Raw genomic sequence first — 21,531 nt, forward strand, 5'->3', positions numbered from 1 at the left:
ACGTCTTTAAAGACCGGTTGAGCCCACAGTTTGGGATGAAAGAGCTCACGCTTAAGCTAATTAGTGTGATTAAGCTCATGCTAAAAAAATGGCAGAGGCCTGGCACTGAAGGAGTTAACGAGGTGGAGCCGGTAATTGGACGAGGACTGACCCTTTCACAGCCAGTGACGGCGACGCTGCTAATTCACTTAAATGGTGACTGGGGGCTGAAAGTTTAGATCCAGAGAGCTACAATTAGCGTCTCTCCGTCATAGCTTTGCCCGACTTCGCGCGGTATGTTGCTCCATGCGCGTGCATTTTTCAATCATCTTCGCCGTAACTCTTTATTTCTGTTCATAGTTGTCAGTCTGAAAAGACAGAGTCAATATGTAACTGTCACTGTGCTTTCCTCCCTCTAACACACTGCCTCACACAACGATGCGGTAAGAATCCCCACTCGTGAAGGTTATAATGTTCAGTTGCCGCTGAAGCCGTTTTAGAGAGGTGCTGATCCAACTGCACGCGGATTTTGGAGGACGTGGTCTGTGGCCTGGTGTCTGGTCTGCCTTGCGTTAAGACTCTACCGCCTCTCACGATGGCGGAAGGTGTCTCAGGGCTGTTGCCTTAGGCGGCGATAGTTTTCGCCAGGTGTAGCCGACGAACTGGAACTGAATCCAGCGGGGCCGGGAGCAGACCAGAGCTGAGGCGGTTAGCTGATTAACTGATTTGCCGAGTGACAGAAAATCAATCTGCAACATTTTTTAAAATCGGTTTAAAGTAAAAATGCACAAAATTCATCGGCTCCAATGTGAATATTCTCTGGTTTTCTAAGTGTTACATGATAGTAAACTGTATAGCTTTGTTTTCTGGACTGTTGTTTGGATGAAATAATCCAACCAAGGACTCCCCGAGTTCCCATATGGTTGTAATCTACACCTGGGTGACAATTCATGCATCAGACTGTTTTGAGTTGGGTTCTACAGTTTTATCCGACGCAAAGCTTCATGATAATCCTGCATACTTCGTTGCATCAGTTTGATTATTTCGTGCCAGATTCGCATACATCTGCCATACCGGGATATGCCAGTATATCAATATTGGTAAACTGGTCTAATTCATACAGCGATGCTGAAGTCAGCCATATATGCCAGACCATCTGTAATGTGGTTCTTCAAAAGGCAGTATGAAAAGTGAGTGACCTGTTTCTCCATCTTCCAGCTCTAGTGGAGCAACAGGACAACAGCGGCGCGAGGGACAGACGAGAAAGGAGGAGGTTGGTGGTGGAGGTGGTGGTGGTGGGGTGGGTGGGGTTTGTACTGAGCACGAGGCTCAGGCCTGCAAACCAGTGAATAGAGCCACATTAGTGACACTTCACTGATCTAGTCACAATGGCGTCGAGGGGCTCAGAGGGTGACATAATCAGGGGGGTTCCAGGAGGCCAATTAGTTTATTTTCTGACCAAAACAGATCAAAATAAAAAATAATAATGTCCATGGCAAGCCTGCATGAGACTGTTACTGATTCTGCTGGTGTAGAGAAGCAAAGATAATTCCATTTTAGGAGGAGAAAAGATAATTACAGACTTAATGACAAAGGTAACATCAGCCAAAACTAATACAACCTCATCAATGATGGTAAAGCTCGAGGATTAAACAAGTTAAAAAAAACAAACAAAAGACGTCAAAACCGTCATTTTTACATTCTGCATGAAAATGACCATCTGAGGTTAGGTAGCACAAACTTATATGTTTATTCATAACGTACGTCTTTTATCAAACGCAAACATCTCAGAGCAGATCGTATGACATGCAGCTTGATGCGAGGGCCCTTCACTACGCATTAGCCGGCACCGTCACACCGTTACATTTATGTATACAAAATACGAGCACGCTAATTGAATATTCACTGTGAACATATTCCCTGCATAACACGACTCCCCCCTTCCATCATTTTTAAAATTCAAATCAATGGGAGGAGAGGAGGGGAACATTAGAATACATTACTGCATATATGTGTGATCCTCCACCCTCCTCCTCCTCCCTCCTCTATATGTCTGACAGGAGGTGAGCTGAGAAGGAGGAGGAGGAGGAGGAGGAGGAGGAGGGCAGAGTGCACGCGACATAGCCGGCCTCGGCAAAGCTGACGTTAACAATAATGTAATTTAATTAAAGCCAAGATCCCAGCGGTCCTCGCCAAACGACGGGGCTTTGATTTTAATAGGTGATGAAGAAAAGGCTCGGCACACGGCGCCACCGCCACCGCTCCAACCAGTCTGAGGGATTCTGGGAAAAAAGGCACCGGCAGGACATCAGTTTAGATCGTATCAGGGAGGGGAGGGTGTGTGTGTGTGTGTGTGTGTGTGTGTGTGTGTGTATCGGGGGGGGGGGGGCTCAGTGGGTGCAGGTACCAGCCCCGGCCACCCAAATACAACAACACCGATCAGCTAATGGAGAGGAAAAGGGGAGACCTCCGACACAGGGGGGCTGGACAGTCATCGAAACAAGAGCAACAACACCGGAAAATATTTCCCTGAGTGGCGAAACACTTTTGTGAGCAAGCGTATAAAAGCTGCGTCGAGAGTGGATTTCTCCGCAGAATTAGATTTAAAGCGAGGAGAAAAACAAGGGCTAATCCAAAACTGACCGAGGAGAGATCAGACTCAGAATCTTCACATGCTGGTAAATGACATTAAATCTGAAAGGATAAATCACAAATGTCCAACAAGCAGCTTGATTTGTTTTTTTGGGATGGCGTGTTGCTTGAGAAACAGTTTTCCTTTGTTGCTTTTTTTGTTGTTGTTGTTGGAAAATCCATCACTAAAAACAATAATAAATTTGTCTCTACTTAATGACCTCACAAACACTTTAAGCCGGGGCTGGGAAGAGTGTGTGTATTTGTGTATTCGACGCGTACAGATGCAAAAAAGTCTCAAGAATTCTGAACAACATACACGTTAATGCAGGCTCAACAGACATGCATTAAAAAAATCATTTGCAATGCTCTCGGACACAAATAATAAGCTTCAAGAAATATATATATATAAACATATTACTATACATTGTGAAAAGAAATGTTTAAAACTTTCGTTAAAGGAGTTGTATGTTATTGAAAAAAAACCTTCAACAACACAAATCCAGGATTTAGATTCTGAGAAATTTGGGAAGAACTAGAAGGGATTTGGTCCTGATGTCTCACTGATCATCTCCTCATTATTTCTCTCTTTTTCCCACATTAGGCCACTTTTCATTTTACTCCTCCAACCAGCCACCACCAACAACAATTAGCTTTGTTTCTCCTGGTCCAAGAAACGCACACACAGTCTCTCTCACACACACACACACACACACACACACACACACACACACACACACACACGTACACGTGGGGAGGGTTCCCTCATGGTAATCCTGTTACCAGCCAGGTCCCAGGCTGGACTTGCCGTGCGGGGAACGTGGAGAAGGGGGGGGGGATTAACATTGTGGTCATTATCAAATTTACAACCAGTCATACAGACATCTGCCCTACTTTTCCTCTGTTAATGTAAAAAGAACTAATCTGGTTAAGAGAGCACGGGCGCGGCTCGTAAATCGGCGGCGCTCTCCGCCATAGTTAAAGCTGTCACTTCTCTTGTGGGGGAGCAGCGGCTGAATGGAGCTGTCAGCTGGCTACTTGTTAGGGCTAACAAGGCCGTCCACTGATAGGACTAATGAGGCCCAGGGCTCGCTGCTACCCCGCACAGCCCACCGCCGCCGCCGCCGCCACCGCTATTACTGCTGCTGCTGCTGCTGCTGCCGCCACGGTGTTCTCCGCTATGTAATGTCTGAAGAGCTCCGAGGTGCGAGAAAGAACACGGATCAATCTTGATTAATAAAAAAAAAAAATACATTTTTTTTTTACAGAAAAAAAAAGCATGTTTCCTCAGTATTAGGGATTTTCTACCGAAACATTTCAGTCTGTTGAAACAAGACAAGTAGGCACCAGCATCCAGATACTAGCACTTGACTTTTGAGTTTTTATTTTTTTTATTTTTATTTTTTATTAGGAACAGGTGAAATAATCTCACCCTACAGGCTTTTGTGTTTTGTAGACTAAATGACTTAGGACAGTTTTTTTTTTTTTTGCAGCACGTTCTCTCTTGCCAGCACGCAGCAGAAAACGTCCAAACGCATGACACTGAACGGCAGCAAAAAGCCAAAAACAAGAAGCCCAGATTAAAATTATTCAGCAGAGGAGAAAAGCATGAGTCTGATGGTGAGCACTTGAGACATTAGAAATGCATGGAATTTCTTGAGCACTATGCACCTTTATATGCAATGGATCATATTTTGAAAAACATTTTTACCCCGGCTATTTTCCATTCTTATAGCCTAAATGCAGACTCATTTCTGGGATTTTTTTTCTTTTAAACAAATTATCATTCTCATTCTCATTATTATCATTATTATTATTTTCACATCTCTGCAGCCGAGTGATCTGCAAAATGCCTGAAGGTGCAAGGTTTTATGTTTACAGTTCTAACCACAAAGTGCGTGTCCAGTCCTGTAAGAACAAAACTCAGGAATCGATGCATTTCATGTTATCAGCAACAGCACTAGGGATTTGTTTGGACAAACAGAAGAACTGGGCAGTTTTCCATTAGTGGTGACGGCGCACGGGACCAATGAGGCAAAACAGTCTCTACTAAAACTTCCAGAAATTCCATGGGTCAAATTACCACACTATTTAACTGAAATTGGTATTTTCTTGGAGGCCTGAGACAAAGCAATATATTTCTCGGGTTTAAATTATATGAAAGATCTTAAAGACTTCCCCTGCGGCTTCAGAGTGATGAATCCCTGCGCGTTTCCCCCAATTTTTGCATCTTACGGCAACTTTCACCTATTAATCCTGTTGTCCATTTCCTTCCTGGAGTAAAACCCACACAACACATACTCACTGAAACAAAGAACAAAGCACTGCTCCTCTCTCCGCAAGGAAAAAGCCACCGAGTAAATTCCTCCCTCTTCAAATGGAAGGATAAATTTGATGGTGGCTGGGGGTTAAATGTCAAGCGATGTCTGATTGTTACTCGGAGCTTTGTTCTTCAGAGTCAACTCCAGCCTTTTCCAGTGAAGCGTCATCTCTTCTCACAATGCTTCATTATTTGTGACGCTCCAGTTTAATTCCAATTACCCCTGTTAATTAGGAAATCTCATGCTCTCTGATCCAGGGGTTCATTTCAACTTAATGTCATTTGCCAGGTTGTTTACTTTCGATTAAAGCCTTTTATTGTGAAATTAAGTGTTACATTTGTTTCAGTGAGGTGTTTACCCGTGTGATGGTAAACATCCCGACCGATGTCAACACGTAGATCTGTGTTTATCCTGCAATAGTGCTGCTGTCGACTCCCTCTTTAGGCACACATTAGAGCCACATTAGCATAGTGTCTTATCAGATGTTGAGGTAACAAACAACGCTTTCCAACGGCTGTGGAGAGAGCGAGAGCAAAACGTGGGCCTTCTGCACTGCCCGAAAACCTTCGAGGAGGTGCCATCTTTTGTCTCTGCTCAGGCATTTATTCTAACACTGAACAAAACAGCTTGACAGCTTTTATTAGTTTCAAGAAAGATGTTCCCACCATATTCAGTGTGGCATTGTAAAAATAAAAGCAAAAAACGGGACGCGTTAAAGGACGAGTACGTGGGCATCTGTTTACGTTTTGTTTGTTTTCTTGTTCTTTTTTTTTTAACAATGCCAAGCAAATGTTTGCGCTGCTATACATATCAAGATCAAGTGACAAAAAAAAAAAATGCAAAGGAAGAAGCTGCCAAATACAACTTTTATGTTCAGTGTAAGGCCGAATAAACAATCTGTTGAATTAATTTATTGTCAGGCACCGTGTACATTTTTCCATATCGTTTTTTTCCTCACCACAAATAGTCTTTCAAGATTTTAAGCCCTTCGGAGCTTTTTTCACCTCTTGCAGTATCTAAATGGGTCATTGTGCTTCTCTCAGGCTATAATCAGCCGGTCTTATTTCCTGTGAGGCAGCCATTTCCTCTCTTGGATCATTTCCATGTGACTAGCCTGCCCAGTACATACTTATACACCAGTGCAGCCAGTATGGCAGCCGGTATGGCAGCCAGTTTACTGCTGATCCTATGGCATGGCTACTGTCCAATATTTAAATATGATTCAGTGGTGTGGCTGAGTTGGGTTTGTCTAATCTTCTTTTTCTACGTCAGCAGATCAATAAAACTATGGCATTTAAAGGGCACACATGTCATATTCTTGGTGAAATTTGGTGCAGTCCATCTGCTGCTTTCAGCGCCTTCATGTGTTAAACGGCAATACGCACTCAGCTGTCAGTTTATTAGGAACACCCGGCTAAGACTAAGGCAGTCTAATCCAACAGTCCTGCAATAAATCCTCCCTTCGCGAAGGTTAGCATGTTCGGTTGAACTGTACTGCATTGAACAGAGAGACATTTCTGTTATTTAGCGTACCCTCATCGATGTGAACGGTGCCGACAAAAGAACAGAAACACCTTTCAACATAGCGCGATACAATTCAACAGGACCGCAAGTTGCACCCTCCAAAATGATCGCAGAGTTGAATCAACACCTCTTTAACACAGTTTCAACAAAAAAACTGAACACGATAACCTTCATGAAGGGAGGATTAATTGCAGGACTGCTGGCTTAGACTGCATTAGTTTTAGCTGGGTTGTTCCTTACAAACTGAAAACTGAGCGCACATTGCCAAACAAAAATTGGGATATCTGGGTGACATTACCGTGGACTGACGACACCAAGCTCCCTCTCATACAGTATAACTGGTATTATCAGCATTCCTCTGAATTAAATACTCGGCCTGTGCAAAAATTGCTTAAACATCCAACTTGTTAGCGCTGTCAGCAACAAAGAGCAGCTTTCAGAAAATTAACTGCCAAATACCAAAGATGCAGTGACAACAATTACGTTGTCTCAGGCGTCTGAGCTTAATTGAAAACGCTCATGGGGAAGAGTTTCAAAACAGTCTGCTTTTGCAAATGCAGTACTGATAACATAATTTAGACAAAACCTTAAAACGAAACTAGTTGCTCAGTGAGGGATTACAAGTCTAAAGTAAAGTTGAAGAAATAGAAATCAATGGCTGCCTTGAAGGTAGGAAATCTCAAAATATGCCCTGCTTTGCAAAAATGGTAGACAATCATGTAAAAAAAAAAGAAAAAAGAGGGACTCCATTTCCCATAATCCATCTTGTTTCTCATTACAAAGATGATGTTTTGATCATAGCTTCTCTCTGTGGCTCCGTGGAAGATGATAAACATATTGGAAATGATTCCCCCCCCAATTAGTCGTTCACTCCTCTACCATCTGCCAATGAGGGAAAACTCTTGAGAAAAACTTGAGCTCCATTTGCGCCTGAAGAATATTTCCCACAAAATGTGACCCAGTGGCTCACAATGTAAAAATGCAGTGTAGAGGCCAGAGAAAGGCTGCCAATCCTCTCAGCAACGGCCTTGTTTGTTTACAGTAATTATACTCGTGTCTCAAAATGAATGCGGTAATTACTGATGACCTACTGATGTTAAAATGCTGCACGTAGCACCTTCATGCCAGTCAAATACTGAAACTGAAAAGCAAATATCTATGTCCAGTTTCCAGGCTGATGTTTCCTCGCGGCATCCTAGCCGAGCCCTGAGAAACCGGCAGGGCTGCCGAGGAGGGAGAAAAATAAACCCCAGCAAGTATTTCCGTGACCTCCGAGGACAGCTCTGCCAACGCCATGTCAGCCGGGCTACGGCAGGCGAGCAGACTGTCCCCTACACCCTCGGTGGCCTTCCGGCTTATGCCAGCCTTGTCCTCGTTTTTATTTTAATTTATTTATTTTATCTTTTTTCCACCTCCCTCTTACATCCATCCATCTCTCTCTCTCCTCCCTCCCTCCGACGGGACTCCTTCAGAGCAGGTCCGTGGAGTCCCTCTGCTCACAGTCACTTAATTAAAACGCTCCCACAGCACAGCCTACAACGTGACCGACGGCTGTTAAATTAAGACGCTGTCACAGCCAGGGGCACGGAGCCCTGGCGGGGTGGAAGAAAGATAAAACGGCCGAGGGAGGAGAGGGGAAAGAAGGGAGACAGGGAGATAGAAAGCTGCCTCTGCGACGACTGTGGTTTACTGCCTCATACGGTGTTCTTACAGGCGTTTCACGGGGAAAACCTCAGGCGTCTTACTCCGAAACCCAGTCTACCTCTCAGATTTTCTCCCGTTACGTTAAAAAAAAAGGGTCTTCCCATCCTTCATCACCTTGTATTTCCTTTTGTATCCTTTACCTTATAATTTTTTTGGTTACGGGATACTTTGTTGGCTCCAGAATCAAAAAAAAAAAAAAAAAAAAGCTTTAAAGTGGCTTTTTCATGATTGATTCATTTCTATCTAATTTTGTGTTTCGTTTAGTCTATAAAATGTCACAAAATAATGAAAAATCACCATCAATAGCGTCTAGAACCTGAAGTGACGTCTTCAAATTGATTGTCCAAAACCCAGAGGAATTCAAATTCCAATGATATAAGAAAAAAAATAGAAAAGCAGCAAACCCTCACATCTGAGAAGCTGCAAACACTAAATGTTTGGCAGTTTTACTTGAAAATTTACTTTTTTTTTCATAAACACAAGACTTTCCGTTTATCAACTAATCAGTAAATCAACTTATTGTCCTAGCAGTGTGTCAGAGGGCTGCAGATTTAAACCCTGGACTCTCCTCGACCGGTTATTTATAGAGTACAGTCCGGGGATTTACATTCTTTCTACTGATGCACTCACTTGTTACTTTTGTGCAAGAAGATCATGTTAATATGTCCTTGATAGACTTTAATTTTGTTGACACACTTTAATGTAAAGGAACTAATGGTGTGGTGCCACATATGACAGAGACAAGTTAGGACGAGATAAAGTAGAGTCACGCAGAGAGGCGGGAGGATGTTTATTCTGGATGAGGCTGAGTTTTTGCAGAGGCTGTGCTAAAATGACATTTGAGATCTTGAGCAACATTTGAGACGCTCGTAGGAGGTTCTGCTTCTCTTTCGCTCACGAGATAAGCGACTACTGCTTCATTTGTACTTTTAGTCTTAAATTTCAGAGATTCCAGAAGGAACTGTCCCCCCACAAAAACTGACAGAAACGTCTTTCATAAGCTCAACAGCAAATATGCTTCCGCAATAGTCCAGAGGCCGATGAGATAATACCGTTGACCTCCACGCACACCAGCACACTCGGCCCACACGTCCCCCCGGTGAGGAACAGATGAGAGTGAGAGGAACAAATGGAAATCCAACTCGAGATCCAAACGGACTCATACGAACTGGCTCGCCTACTCTTGTGTCTTTTATTGCAGGACTCGGGGGGGGGGGGGTTAAGTCATGGTGATATATCATTCATTGCGCACCTTGTTTGGACACTTTACGCACAGCTGCTTTTAGAAAACAATAACTAGAGTGTGAAGGTGGGGACGGCAAATGAGGAGAGAGAGAGAAAAAAAAAAAAAAAGAAAGAAAAAAAAGCACACATGCACCGCCTCTTCAAAAAGAGCCCGAGTGAGCATCAGAATAAGGCCAACCCCCCCCCGCCTCTCTCTGCCACCTTCCTCTACCTGCTGTCCCCAGTCGATCCCCGGCAAAACTTGGCGGCAGATGTTGCTGTGCTAAGTTGGCTCTGAAGTGCCTCCCCGGCTCCCCGGTCTCACCGACAACACAGTCAAACCACATTAGATCTCTTTATTTGTGCCTGGGGCAAGTTCGCCACTGCAGCTGTGTCCACCCCCGCTCTACCTTTGGTGTTGAAGGCCCTCAGGCGCTAAATGTGAGACCACAAAAAAGAGAAGAAAAAAAGGAAAGGAAAAAAAAAAAAAAAACTGTTTCACTCTCGTTTTCTGTCTCTCTGTCTCTCCTCTGCATCTGCTGACAATCCAGCAGTCTGGCTCCGGGCGGCGGCACTGAGGGGTAGAGGGAGGGGTCAAGGAGGGAGACTGCTGAGAGAGGGAGGAAGCTCGGCGAGGAGAGAGGGACGGCAAAGCACGAAGGGGTGTGGGCACCGAGGTCCCCCTGCTGAACAGATGTCTGTGACAACCTGCTGCCTTACACCTGTACAGGTCCTTGTAACCCCATGGATGCAGCCCGCAGAAAAATTCATGACCCTAGAGGTTTCCTGTCTGCCATCAAAGACCGCTGCCCTAGCTCCCCCCGTCCCCTCTTTCCTGCCTCCCCTCCCTCTGCTGCTCCTCTCCTCTCTCTTCTCAGCGTCGCCGCTGCCCACTCTGCCCACTCTGCCCACTCTGCCAGCTTCACCCAACCCGCAGCCGGCCGGTTCAGACTCTTCGCGTATTGATCTGGTGAAGTTGACTTGTAAAGCCCAAAATCACGCACATGTTGCAAAATAGAAGGCCAACAACGGTGACGGTTACTGACTCCACCTAATCTCTCCAAAAAGACAGGAAACCAAAAAAAGAAAAAACAGAAAGACATGTTAACACAGGAAATCCAAACACAGATTTCCCCCTCCTTGGACAGCTGAGGGTGCAACAGGAGCCGAAAGTGGAAAAATGAAAATTACCTAACAGAATGTTTTAGCAGCTTGAAGAAATCAAAAATAGGCAAGTGAAACAAATGTTGTCAATGTGATATTAAAAGTCGACTAAAACCGGAACCAAGGAAAGGTTCCAGTCTCTGGTTATTGCCAAAAGCCTTTCGTCACTCCACTGAAGAGAGGAAATGTGCTGACACAAATATCAGTCTTACATGTCTGGGTATAGGCGACGGTATGTCATTGGACAGTTCTTATTCATTTTAAGCTTCCACGGTTTAAAAATCCTCAGTTTGGACATGAAACATGAAACCACACGTCTGAATCAGACACGTTGGGGGGGGGGTGTTGCAACCGTAGCCAGGTTTCATACTCCGCTACTTAAACCACATGCCAACTTCACCGTGGAGTTGTGAATGACTGACATGGATTTTTAGTAGGGATGTACAAGTCATTAGTTTATCTGACTGTGCTCTTTTAAAAATGCATAATTGATTTTAATTTGTAAACTAAACTGGGTAGATTGATTTGCATAGACTGTTGCACCAAAGTGTCTTTTTTACTAACAAACACCTACAAACTGGCCGAGACTCAAGGTTCATTCTTCACCATCTTATCAGAAGTTGACAAAACCATTTTAGCTCAGATGGTTAGTGTTGTGCAGTGATATGATCAAAAGCTCCAGAACAACTACCGTTCTAAATGGACCTGGAGGTGAGTTTGTTTACCTGGGAACCAAGAATACCCTTTGAAGGTCAACTTCTAAGCCAACACGGACGAGAGGTCCCTTAAAGTGCTCAAAGAAAATGGAAATTTGAACATCAGCAATTCCACAGTCGTGTGGAAGATCATGCGATATGATCAAAAGCGCCAGAACAGCTGCTAAATCGAGCTTGAGGTGAGACTGTTTTGTCGGCACACAAACTACTTTCCCACGAAGACAGTCGGTGCTGTGAAAGGTCTAGTTTTAACCAGCAGACTTGGGGAAAGCGTGTGGAGTTCTGACCTGCGGAGCTTGAGGAGAATTTGTTGAAATTAACCTAAATATTGCTTTGAAAATAATTTTCATTCTGAAGCGGTGTCTGCAGTTAAAGTTTGCAAGTGTTTAACTACTGTTGACTGAATCAGCGTAGTAGCACTTTATAGTCTATATTTGTTGAGTTGTTACTCTTTTTTGGAAGCAGTGAAATTAACGGTGCGTTGAATCTCTGCTCAAAGAATCCAATGTCGAAACATACTTGGATTAAATTGTAACCCACATGTTTGTCTTTTAATAAAAAGCATTTGTTTTGTTCATTGAGATGCTGGGGCGCTGTGTTGAAATCAGACTGTAAGCCTGTGTGTGTGTGGAGGGGGGGGGCATCATAACACTAAAAACTAAAAATGTTTTCAGTTTCCATTCACTGTCCACCGCTGCTCAGTTAAGATGTCACTTCGAAAAAAATACATAGCATTCGTGGCCTCCTGTCTGATTCTCTCTGGTGTCTGACGTGTACAGTCTTGATCACGGACTTAAAAGTGGAGTCTGGCACAGTGATCGGCATGCGATTGAAGCGAGCCGGCGGTGGCAGGGACGCCACTGGCAGCCTTTCCCTGTTCTAGCCTAAGTGCTTTCACACAGCCGGTTTACTCACCGGTGGGCTTCATTCCCTCTTTTCTACTGCTTTAAACAGTTCGCTCAGAGCGACTGGAGTGACCTCGCGTGTGGGAACGTCTATCATCTTTTACACGGTGGGAGCTGCAGCCACGGTGTTTCCGCATTCTGCCCTTTTTCCGCTCAAAACTCAGACCGTCGGATGAATATCGGGCAGGGGAATTGTTGTCATTTCAAAATGGAAACGGGGCCCTTGACAATAAGCCTACTGCATGAAAATATGCATGCAAACAGCACCAGCCCATTTAACAAACTGTTGATAATCTATTATGGCAGTGAAACAAACTCACATTACACTTGAGTGCTTTTTGCCCTTACAGAGAGTGGTTACGTGCTAAAGGAGGCCGCAGCTGTAACGATCACTGTAACTGTTAAAGCAGGTCACTGGTTTTGAGACAGGCACTGACAACTGTCCAGCACCGGTAGTGGTTGACACCAACCAGCAAAGAGGGCAATGATTTGGTGATGTCTGGCTGACGTCTAGCCACGTTAAAATCTGGCCTAATTTGGTTAAAAGAAAGTCGTGGGTTTCCTTACATCTAGGTTACACGTAGCGGCTGTTGACAGCACTTGGGTCACTACAGTTTGACGAGGAGCTGGTCCTGACCACACGTTTAAACATAATCATTGAGATGTTCTGGCAATGGCTCAAAGCAACCGAGATGTCTGAAAACAGAAATTTAGCTCAGCGTTGGCCATGATATCTGAACAGCTTTCAACCTGCAAACTGCCACATTGAAGAGTTTTGATGATGATGTTCATTTTTAAATGGAGCATCCTCTGGCATTCTGGGTAACAGCACCGTGACACCCTGAGTAGCAACTTTCGCAGCTGGACAGCGGGCTCAGTTTTTTTCCGTGTTCTTCACGGCAGTGGACGTGACATAATTGTCTGAACCATTAAAAACTCTTACGGTTCCAGGTGTCAGACCTCTGTGAAAAGAGGAAGATGACCACAGTGGATAAAAGACACCAGGGACTAAATTTATACAGCAGGGGCATGTGGTGGACAGATGTCACTTTTTCCCATTGGCCTGTACAGTTGTGCAGTATTTTTACTTCAGCGACAAAAGAAAAAGGTTTGGAAAAGACAATTTGTGGTTTTCCCTTAAGCTTTATATTTGATGTTTTCCTTTAGTTGGCTAACGTGGTTCTACTTCGTAACATTCAAAAAAAAAAAAAAAAGAGCCGCATGCAGCATTAACGTGGGATAAAGGGGGGATTTCTACAGTTACTACCACTGTAGAAAGTTTGTAGGGGTGGCATGTGAAGAATAGGACAGGGAAACACCAAAAAGTAGCTGCAAGTGTCTCTGGACCCCAAATGTGGTCTGGAAATCAAATCTGAACGCTGCCTCCCTTTTCACCCGTCTGCAATATGATTCTAATCTACGGCATTCATTTAGAGATTAGGCATACATATAGCCCAGCGCCCACAGCAGATGGTGCGGTCGGCTGTTGGCTCGACTGCCGCCTCGGAAAGCCGAGAATATATCACAACATCTGGTTAACTCTGACTTGGTGGCGGTTGGTGAGCGGCGTGCTCTCCTGACCGCCTGCGGGGTGGTCGGGTTTCAGCGTGTCAGTCTGCAGGGCCGCTACGTTTCCTCTTCCTCGGTGGAGGCTGAGAAAAGCCCAGAGTTTGACCATATTAGGTTGTCCCTGTCATGCTTCCTTCCATGAGCCGTTGCAGCTGCAGCTCACGGTGGCCCGATTAGGTAACAACAACACAATGCAAAAACTTGTGCCTGCAGCTTCCTCTGCTGAGAACACAGGTTATTCTCAACACCACAGCTGTGATACAATACAGATATAAATTAAAAAGGTCTTTACTGTAATTGTGGTGACTCAAGAGCTTTGAAAGTACATAAATACCGGGGATTGAGGTTGTTTTTAGAAGAGTTACAAGAGCATTTAATGGTCATAAAAGGAAGAAGACCCTCCGCACTGCTGACGGATGCAAGATATTTTCTGTTTATATCCTTGAATACAATAAACCACAGCAATGACAACTGATGAGACTTTGACTCACAACCCCAGACAAACACACACACGCACACACACACACACACACACACACACACACACACACACACACACACACACACACCAAGACCGACTCAGACACCCACACAAACTTTGCCGTCTATTTTATCCACCACCAAAATCTTGCATGCCTCTGCATATTTTCTTCATCATTTTCTCAGGCCTTTTCGGTAAAGACATTTTCGACTGGGATCACTGGAGTTTCAAGCGGCAGAAATGTCAGGGGTGAATTTTAAGGTTCTTTTCACCGATTTTTACCTTGTCTGCAGTGGTGGGACGCATGAGGGAGACTCTGTCATACTGGCGCCGCAGCAAAGCCCACAAAGCATCGAGACGACCCTGATAAAACAGAAAAATTGCATCTCATTAAACATGGTAGTCGACCTCATTTGCAGAAACGGTTAGAAAAAAAAATTAGGTGGGGAGGAAAAACCAAATCAAGAAAACAAAAATCACGATATGAAACCGAATACTGAAGTTCACCTTTTTCTAACTAAATATTATAAGCTCAAAGGACCACCTGATGGCGTTTTCCAGGCTTTGAACTCTAATGGTCTTTATCCAGCTGGTCCCCGATGGAGTTGTCTCAGGCTTTATCATGTGACCTTTTGTTACCTCTGTCTCGTTTCAAGAATGACCTTCGAGGTTAAGATCCCCCTTCTTCATATAAGACCGCTTGTTGTCATTGGCGGCATTCTACACTTAAGTTACATGATGACACCTCAGCCCGCTTAATTTTTCTGGCTGACGACCATGAACGGCCGTTAAAAGCTTGGCAAAGCCAGATGCAGTAAGCGGGCCTTTGAGCTTAGATTACTTAGATACGTAAGCTGTCAAAAGCCAAACATCATCAGTTAGGAGGGGAGAGAACCGAAGTAGAGGGAACCAGAGAAGTTCCAGAGTAATTATTAAGTCAGGTTAGTTGCGGGTGGGCAGCGGGAGGACTCACCTTGATGGGAGTGTACCATTTGTTCTCTCTCTGGTGGTGGTTGGGAGCAGGCTTCGGGGTGGGACGTTTGATCATTGGCTCCTCTGCGTCCTCCGGTATGGACACTTTAGCGTTCTTGGCTTTCTCCAGCCTGGCCCCCTCCTCGGTTGAGCCCTTTTCACCCCAGCGCACCTGGACAGATAAACACAACCAAGAGCCCAGAAGAGGTCATTCTCTTCTTTTTACCACCATTAACGACGAACACAAATATTAACTTAGCGCTGAAATGATAGGTACAGTCACTGATTTGTCAATCTCGGGGTGGGGCATCATTTAAAATTTTTTGCTAGTAGTGACTGATACGACACCTGAATTAAATGACAAACTTAAGTATCCAAAACTCTTTTCTTCATGGAACAAAATAAGTTTTTGACTCATGGTTATTGTTATAAATTTGCAGCCTCGAAGCCCAAGATAAGATATGGATTTGGATTTTCTCAGCAACAGAAGACAATTGTACCGCTGTTCTTACAAGCCGAGTAGTCCTCACTCTTGAATTGACTTTTAAGGTGGAGTTTCCCTTTAATCAGTAATGAAAATAAGTGTTAACTGTGGCCCTTGATTAAAGACCAGTCATAACATCCAGTGTTTTCAAACGAACATCCGTAACGGCCATCAGGCAGAGGAGGCCGAAGCCACCCTTTGACCACGGAGGAGCTAACCAGTACAAGAATGATTAAGGATAAACGTGATGATTGTATCAAAGCAGTTGAACTGCTAACACTATATATCCATAAGAAACTGAAATGACCTGAAAACCTGGTTTTTCTTTCATTTATAAGCATATTTACATGCTGTATAATGTGTTATTGTGTGTGTGTGTGTGTGTGTGTGTGTGTGTTTGTGAGCGTTTGAATGAAGGCCTGTGTGTTAGTTAAGCTGTCCTGCCTTTTAATTGAATTCATCACATCTGTTGCAAGGAGGAGATAAAAAAAAAAAAAAAAAGGAGAGGTGATTAATTAGCGACACAGTTTTCAAGCTGTAGGTTAAGCCGTGACAATATAGAACAGCTTTTCAGAATCATCCCTGGGATACATCCCTGGCCCGCCACATCATCAAGGCAGGAGAGGGCTGCGATGAATAAAAGATACGTTGTCACCTCAGCCCGCTCAATACACGTCTGAAATATTGGCAGCGGCGAAGCGGCGGAGGTGGAGGCTGTTTTTCTCAGCGTGACGTCTCAAGCGTGGATGCGGAGGAGAGGACACGTTGATCTTAGCAACCACCTTGTTCTCCACCCGCAAAGGGGGGAAGCTTCAGAAGTGGAGACGGGCCTGTCGGCGGGAATCAACCTGCTACGGGGAGAAGAGAGAGGCGAGTTAGCCGGGCTCGCGTCTCGCCAGCGCTCCTGGGGATAAAGTCGAGGGGCTGGGAGCTCCCCGAGGATGCTGGGAAATCCCTGCAATGCCACCAACTTCCTCGGGGCTGGGAAGCGGTAGGGGGCACAACAAGCAAGGGGGCAGGAGGAGGAGGAGGGGAGCTCGCCTTTAAACCTGGATTCCCCCCCAGAGGAGGCGGATAACAAAGGGGCTGCCAAGGTTTGGGAGTTGAGAAGGGGGAGGTGGAGAGCAGAGGTGGGTGAGGTGGATATGTCAAGTTGACAGCAGCGCTCAATCCTTCATCCCGGCAACGACTTGATCCAATCAGGCCCGGACAGCCAAGGACGAGATGGCAGCGCCTGTCACGTCGGAGGCATCAGTGGACTGACGAGGACGGCGGCACGGCCGGTCAGTCAGTCCCTCCTCCTGCTGCCTGTGTAACTCAACAAACTTCCAGCTCCGGAGAAAAGACTGAACGTCAGCGGGTTTCTCTGACCACGGCGAGGGTTTACTGGATAACAGCTGTCAGGAAGGCGTCACTTCCTGCTGTCTGCAAATCTGATCTGGTCTCTGGTGAGATTCCAAGTCTTCTTTGCTGTTTAGGTTTTGTTCCCCCGTAAACAGAAGGTTTGACTGACCAGATGTTTTAAAATTTGCAGCTCAAATAATGTCACATCTAGACAGTGACGTCAAGGAGATTTCATGTGTCAAACATAATGGAGGAGGCTTGACTTTGCGATGAAAAGTGTTTCATCTGACTGATAACAACATGTTGGGGGATGATGTTTAGGCCCTGACCTCCATGCGTTTGATCCCTCCAGCTCCTCTTCCTCCGTAGTAGGACGCGTCCACAGTCGGCCACTTCTTCTTGGGCAGCTGCTCGGGCTCCTTAGGAAGACACGGAGGGAAATTTAGAGACCCATACTCATGCACAGCATAAATATGCACAGTGCAGTTGGAGCCGTATGCAAACTCTGATCCAATAAATGACTACATTTACGGATTCTACTACCTCGACAAAGGCAGGTAGTGGCAGGACTGTGCTTGCTATTGTTCTCTCTTTCGATCCGGTTAACCATTAACATTTGAATGCATTTCCTTCCTACAGGAAAAGACTGATTTACGTCATTTCGTCAGGAAGGAGGAGACACTTATGTCCTTACTTCTGCCACAGTCTTAGATTCTTGCTCCATGGTTCTAATTTGATCTCATACGGTTATTTCCTTCAAGATTTTTAATCCTATGGAAATGAATCCAGACTTAGGAGCAAAACCTGTTTTGTGCATACTGTGGTGACAGAGAAATGAGTCAGATTTGTTACGATGATACCGTTTTTCAGTCATTCAATTTGTTTTGGAAAGAACGCCAATAAGCATATTAATACAAATGTGGAAATTTTCCTTTAAATTTCAAAGCTCAGTTATTTTCAGTGTGGTTTGATATAATGAAATACAGCATTTCATCTGTGGCCCCGCTGGATTTTTATTTTACACTTTAGTGGTATCATTTTTTAAAAGTTCCCGGGCATCAATATAACTATACAAGTATTGTGACAGGATAATATTAGTACTCACAGGTGGTGGAGGACGGGAGGGTGGAGGAGGTGGCGGCGGGTCTTTGATGACCTGGATAAACAGAGAAAGCAAAAGAGCGTCAGCACAAAGTCCATCTAGGGACGTAGACAGAGACACACACAAACACACGTTCAAACCTTGTCAAGACGAGCACAGACAAGGCTGACGGGGGTGATTCGTGACAGGTGACTGAGACAAACAGAGACATCCCTGAGCTCGGTGCACGGCAGAGACGCCGCCGCTGCCAGGCTGCTTTGTAAATGCGACTGGCGCCCCGTCGCCTCGCTGACTACTGATTACAAGGATTCTGCTTGTAAACCAACATCAGGGGCCCCCCGTGCAAAATAAAGGAAAGCTGAAAATCAACTTGTTGACAGGGGAGTCTTTGGGGCGAGCGCTGCTGCCCGTTTAGCTCTTAATTAATTGGATGGGGTTCAGTGCTCCCAAGCAATCCCCCCAATCATAAAGTCCTAAGGAGTTAATTAGCTCCAATGAGATACAGAGGAGGCGGCTCAGGCTCTGCTCCAAGCCCTGTCTGGGTGGAAGATGACACACACACACACACACACACACACACACACACACACACAGAGAGAAAAAAAAAAGAAAACACACACACACTCATAGCCACGACACACCTCTCCCACAACAGAGTGACCAGCCCAGCGGCACTGTCCATGACAACACCGGATGACATGGCACCTGAGGAGCAGGTTGTCCACAATGTGATTCCACTCAAGGACAAGATGCCTCGACTGGGTTTTTTTTTCAGACGCGCATCGCAAAGCGAGGGGCGGCCCGACACCGGCATTTGTCAGGCGTCAGTCAGACGCCTCACAAACTGATGTCCCACTTTTTAAATGCGCGACTGCTGAAGACACCACTGCCACTCACTGCATCCGTGAGAGGGACCGCGCTGGGACAATGGGGCTTATTCTTCTGTGTCTTCAGGTTTCAGGGGTTGCAAGTCTTCGTCTGGCCACAACAGTCACAACAGAGAGCAGGGCTCCGGCTCCAAAGCACGGAGGTCCCGTCTTATGTTCTCTGAAAGTCGTTTGATTCGTGTCACCATGGATTCAGTTTACAGTCTATACATGGTGTTTTCTTAAAAATGGTGCCTTTTCAAACCTTTTACCAACATGTTTCTAGACTAAAAATCTATTTGAGAATTCCCCCATGAGAAGTTTTTGCAGGGAAACTCTGTAACTCATAACTTCCTTTAAAAAGGTATATTCAATTTCAAGAAAGTGCAAAAATAAATATGCCAAACAATATCTGGTTCAAAAATGTGAGGATTTTGGTCCAGTTTTCTGTTGGACATCATTTCAAACACAACATCTTTAGGTTTTTGACTGTTCGCTGATGAAAGCTGGTGTTTTGAAATCATCACATTGAGCTCTGACATCACGTAATGGTTTTTTTATTCCTTTTTTCGAGATTAAAAATGAAAATGAGGTGCAGTGCTTCACTCAAAGCTGAGCTTGGCACGTGGGGAAAGTGTTTTCACAGAAACTCCTTTTCACGGTCCCCCTCTTACACCACAGCGGACGTTACCACAGCACAGGGAGCAGCTGGCCTATAAACACTGCGCATGTAGTTTCAGGGAGGAAATATCTCAGCTTGAGGTGTGCGACTAAGCGGAAGGCAGACCTCTGTCCGTTGGTTCTCAGAGACGGGTACTGCACTGTCGTCGCCGCTTAGGCACTTGCTAAACTGGTTGCGGAGTAGGGGAAGAAAAGAGCAATGTAATTATGGCATATCATAGATGCTAACAGCTGTTTCATTCACCGCTTAGCGCAGGGATAGCATCACATTCGCCACATACTGTTGTCATTAGAATAATGAAAAATAATCAATTAGCGTTAATTAATTGCTCTCTGACACACAACTGGCTGTAAGCAAATCCAGTAGAGGTCTGCCAGTAGCCTCTCCATACGCTGATTACCATCGTTCCAGCCACACCTTACGTAGACAGGATTATCTCTTTTTATTAAGTGCAGCAGATTTCCTGGACATATTGTGGGGTAAATTAAGCATTATACAAATGACGGGGCTGCGCTGCTCTTTCCCAGCTACCTGATGGACAGATGTGAAGAGGAGCGCTCGGCGATGTTGCGGCGTAATTAAAAACTAAACCGCAGGACACTTAGCCATCTGACATCAGCCCCGGCAGCTCGCCACTGCAGCCGTGACACGGGGGGGGGGGGAAATCGGACCAATCGCAGAAGCCCGGGGCACGGGGCATCGTCCCCATATGGCTCTCTCCGTAACTGTCCAACTGGACCAGATAATCTGTTCCCAACCTTAGGCTCAAACCGTGCTGTGTCAAGCTGTTTCGGGAGGCTTATCGTGATGGATCAGTGGCAGGTAGCATATTTAAAATATGATTTGTGTCTTTAACTGTGGACAAACCTGTTTTCGGAAAATAAAAGTGATTCTGGGGGGAACAGAAACGAAAGAAGATAAAAGTTCTGCATCAGGGAGCAGCGCTGACAACTTCTAAAATGAAATAACATTAAATAGCCAGAGGTTATTTACATATTAAGCACCAACTGAGTTGAAAATGTGTCCAAAAGTGCATCCGATTTAGCAGGGATTCGTTTGTTATTCGGATAAACTGCCGATGTTATTCGAGCTGCGTCTCCAACCCTAAATCCATCGATTTGAACTCAAGGCTACACCATTCTGAGTTTAATTTCCAAACAAATCATAAACAAAGAAATTACCGCTCCACAGCTTGTATGACCTCTCTGCTGGCATCCAGCCATGTGGGAGAGAGACAGAGAGAGAGGGATTGTGGGAAAGAGGTTAGGCGTGTGTGCATGGCCTCATCCTGACTGCTGAAACCTGGCAGACTGGGGGTTTAAATATTAACAAGCCACACATGGCCCTCCTCTTCTGCCGCGTCCCTCGATGGAAGGCAACAGCAGCTCTCTCCACCAAGACAAACACGTCCGCGGCCAGACATGCTGCAGGGGGTTTACATTTTAATGCCTTTGTTGGTTTTCCAAAATATGCTTCCATCTCATCCTGGATGGGCTCCCTTCAGGTCCACAAAGCCAGGTGATGTCTATCATTTAAGGGGCGGCGTGGGTGAGCCGGAACGGAGGTGCGGCGGAGAGGAGGGGGGGTTGGATGTGGAGGGTAAATTTGCCTTTATCAGATCTCAGTAGAAAAAAAGCAGAGACACAGAAAAAGACCGGGGCGCACCATCTGTAGCCCCTCTCTCGTAGCCCCAAACGATAATCTGTTGTGGATTTTTGCAAATGGTTAAGTGGGTGAGACGGTTTTTCCAAAGGGAGGTGAGTTCACAGTAGCAGTTTTCATGAATATCCAGGACTGAACAAAAGTTGAAACCATGGATTAAATGGAAAAAAAAAAAAAAAATCCATCAAGTACAATTGGGTT

The 21,531-nt window shown here is 45.1% G+C and overlaps 1 protein-coding gene across 1 annotated transcript in view; it reads right to left on the minus strand.

The window, feature by feature from the left end:
- Positions 1-21,531, minus strand: part of antxr2a (ANTXR cell adhesion molecule 2a) — a 78,680-nt gene that overhangs the window by 26,419 nt on the left and 30,730 nt on the right. Inside the window, exons 13-16 of the mRNA XM_040155567.1 lie at positions 18,124-18,174; positions 17,348-17,437; positions 15,192-15,362; positions 14,501-14,581 (exon numbers count right to left, since the gene is read on the minus strand). Coding sequence (XP_040011501.1) covers positions 14,501-14,581; positions 15,192-15,362; positions 17,348-17,437; positions 18,124-18,174 — 393 coding nt within the window. The remainder of the gene's footprint in view (positions 1-14,500; positions 14,582-15,191; positions 15,363-17,347; positions 17,438-18,123; positions 18,175-21,531) is intronic.

The sequence above is a fragment of the Xiphias gladius genome, chromosome 19 (assembly GCF_016859285.1).
Source record: "Xiphias gladius isolate SHS-SW01 ecotype Sanya breed wild chromosome 19, ASM1685928v1, whole genome shotgun sequence".
Classification (NCBI taxonomy): Eukaryota; Metazoa; Chordata; class Actinopteri; order Istiophoriformes; family Xiphiidae; genus Xiphias; species Xiphias gladius.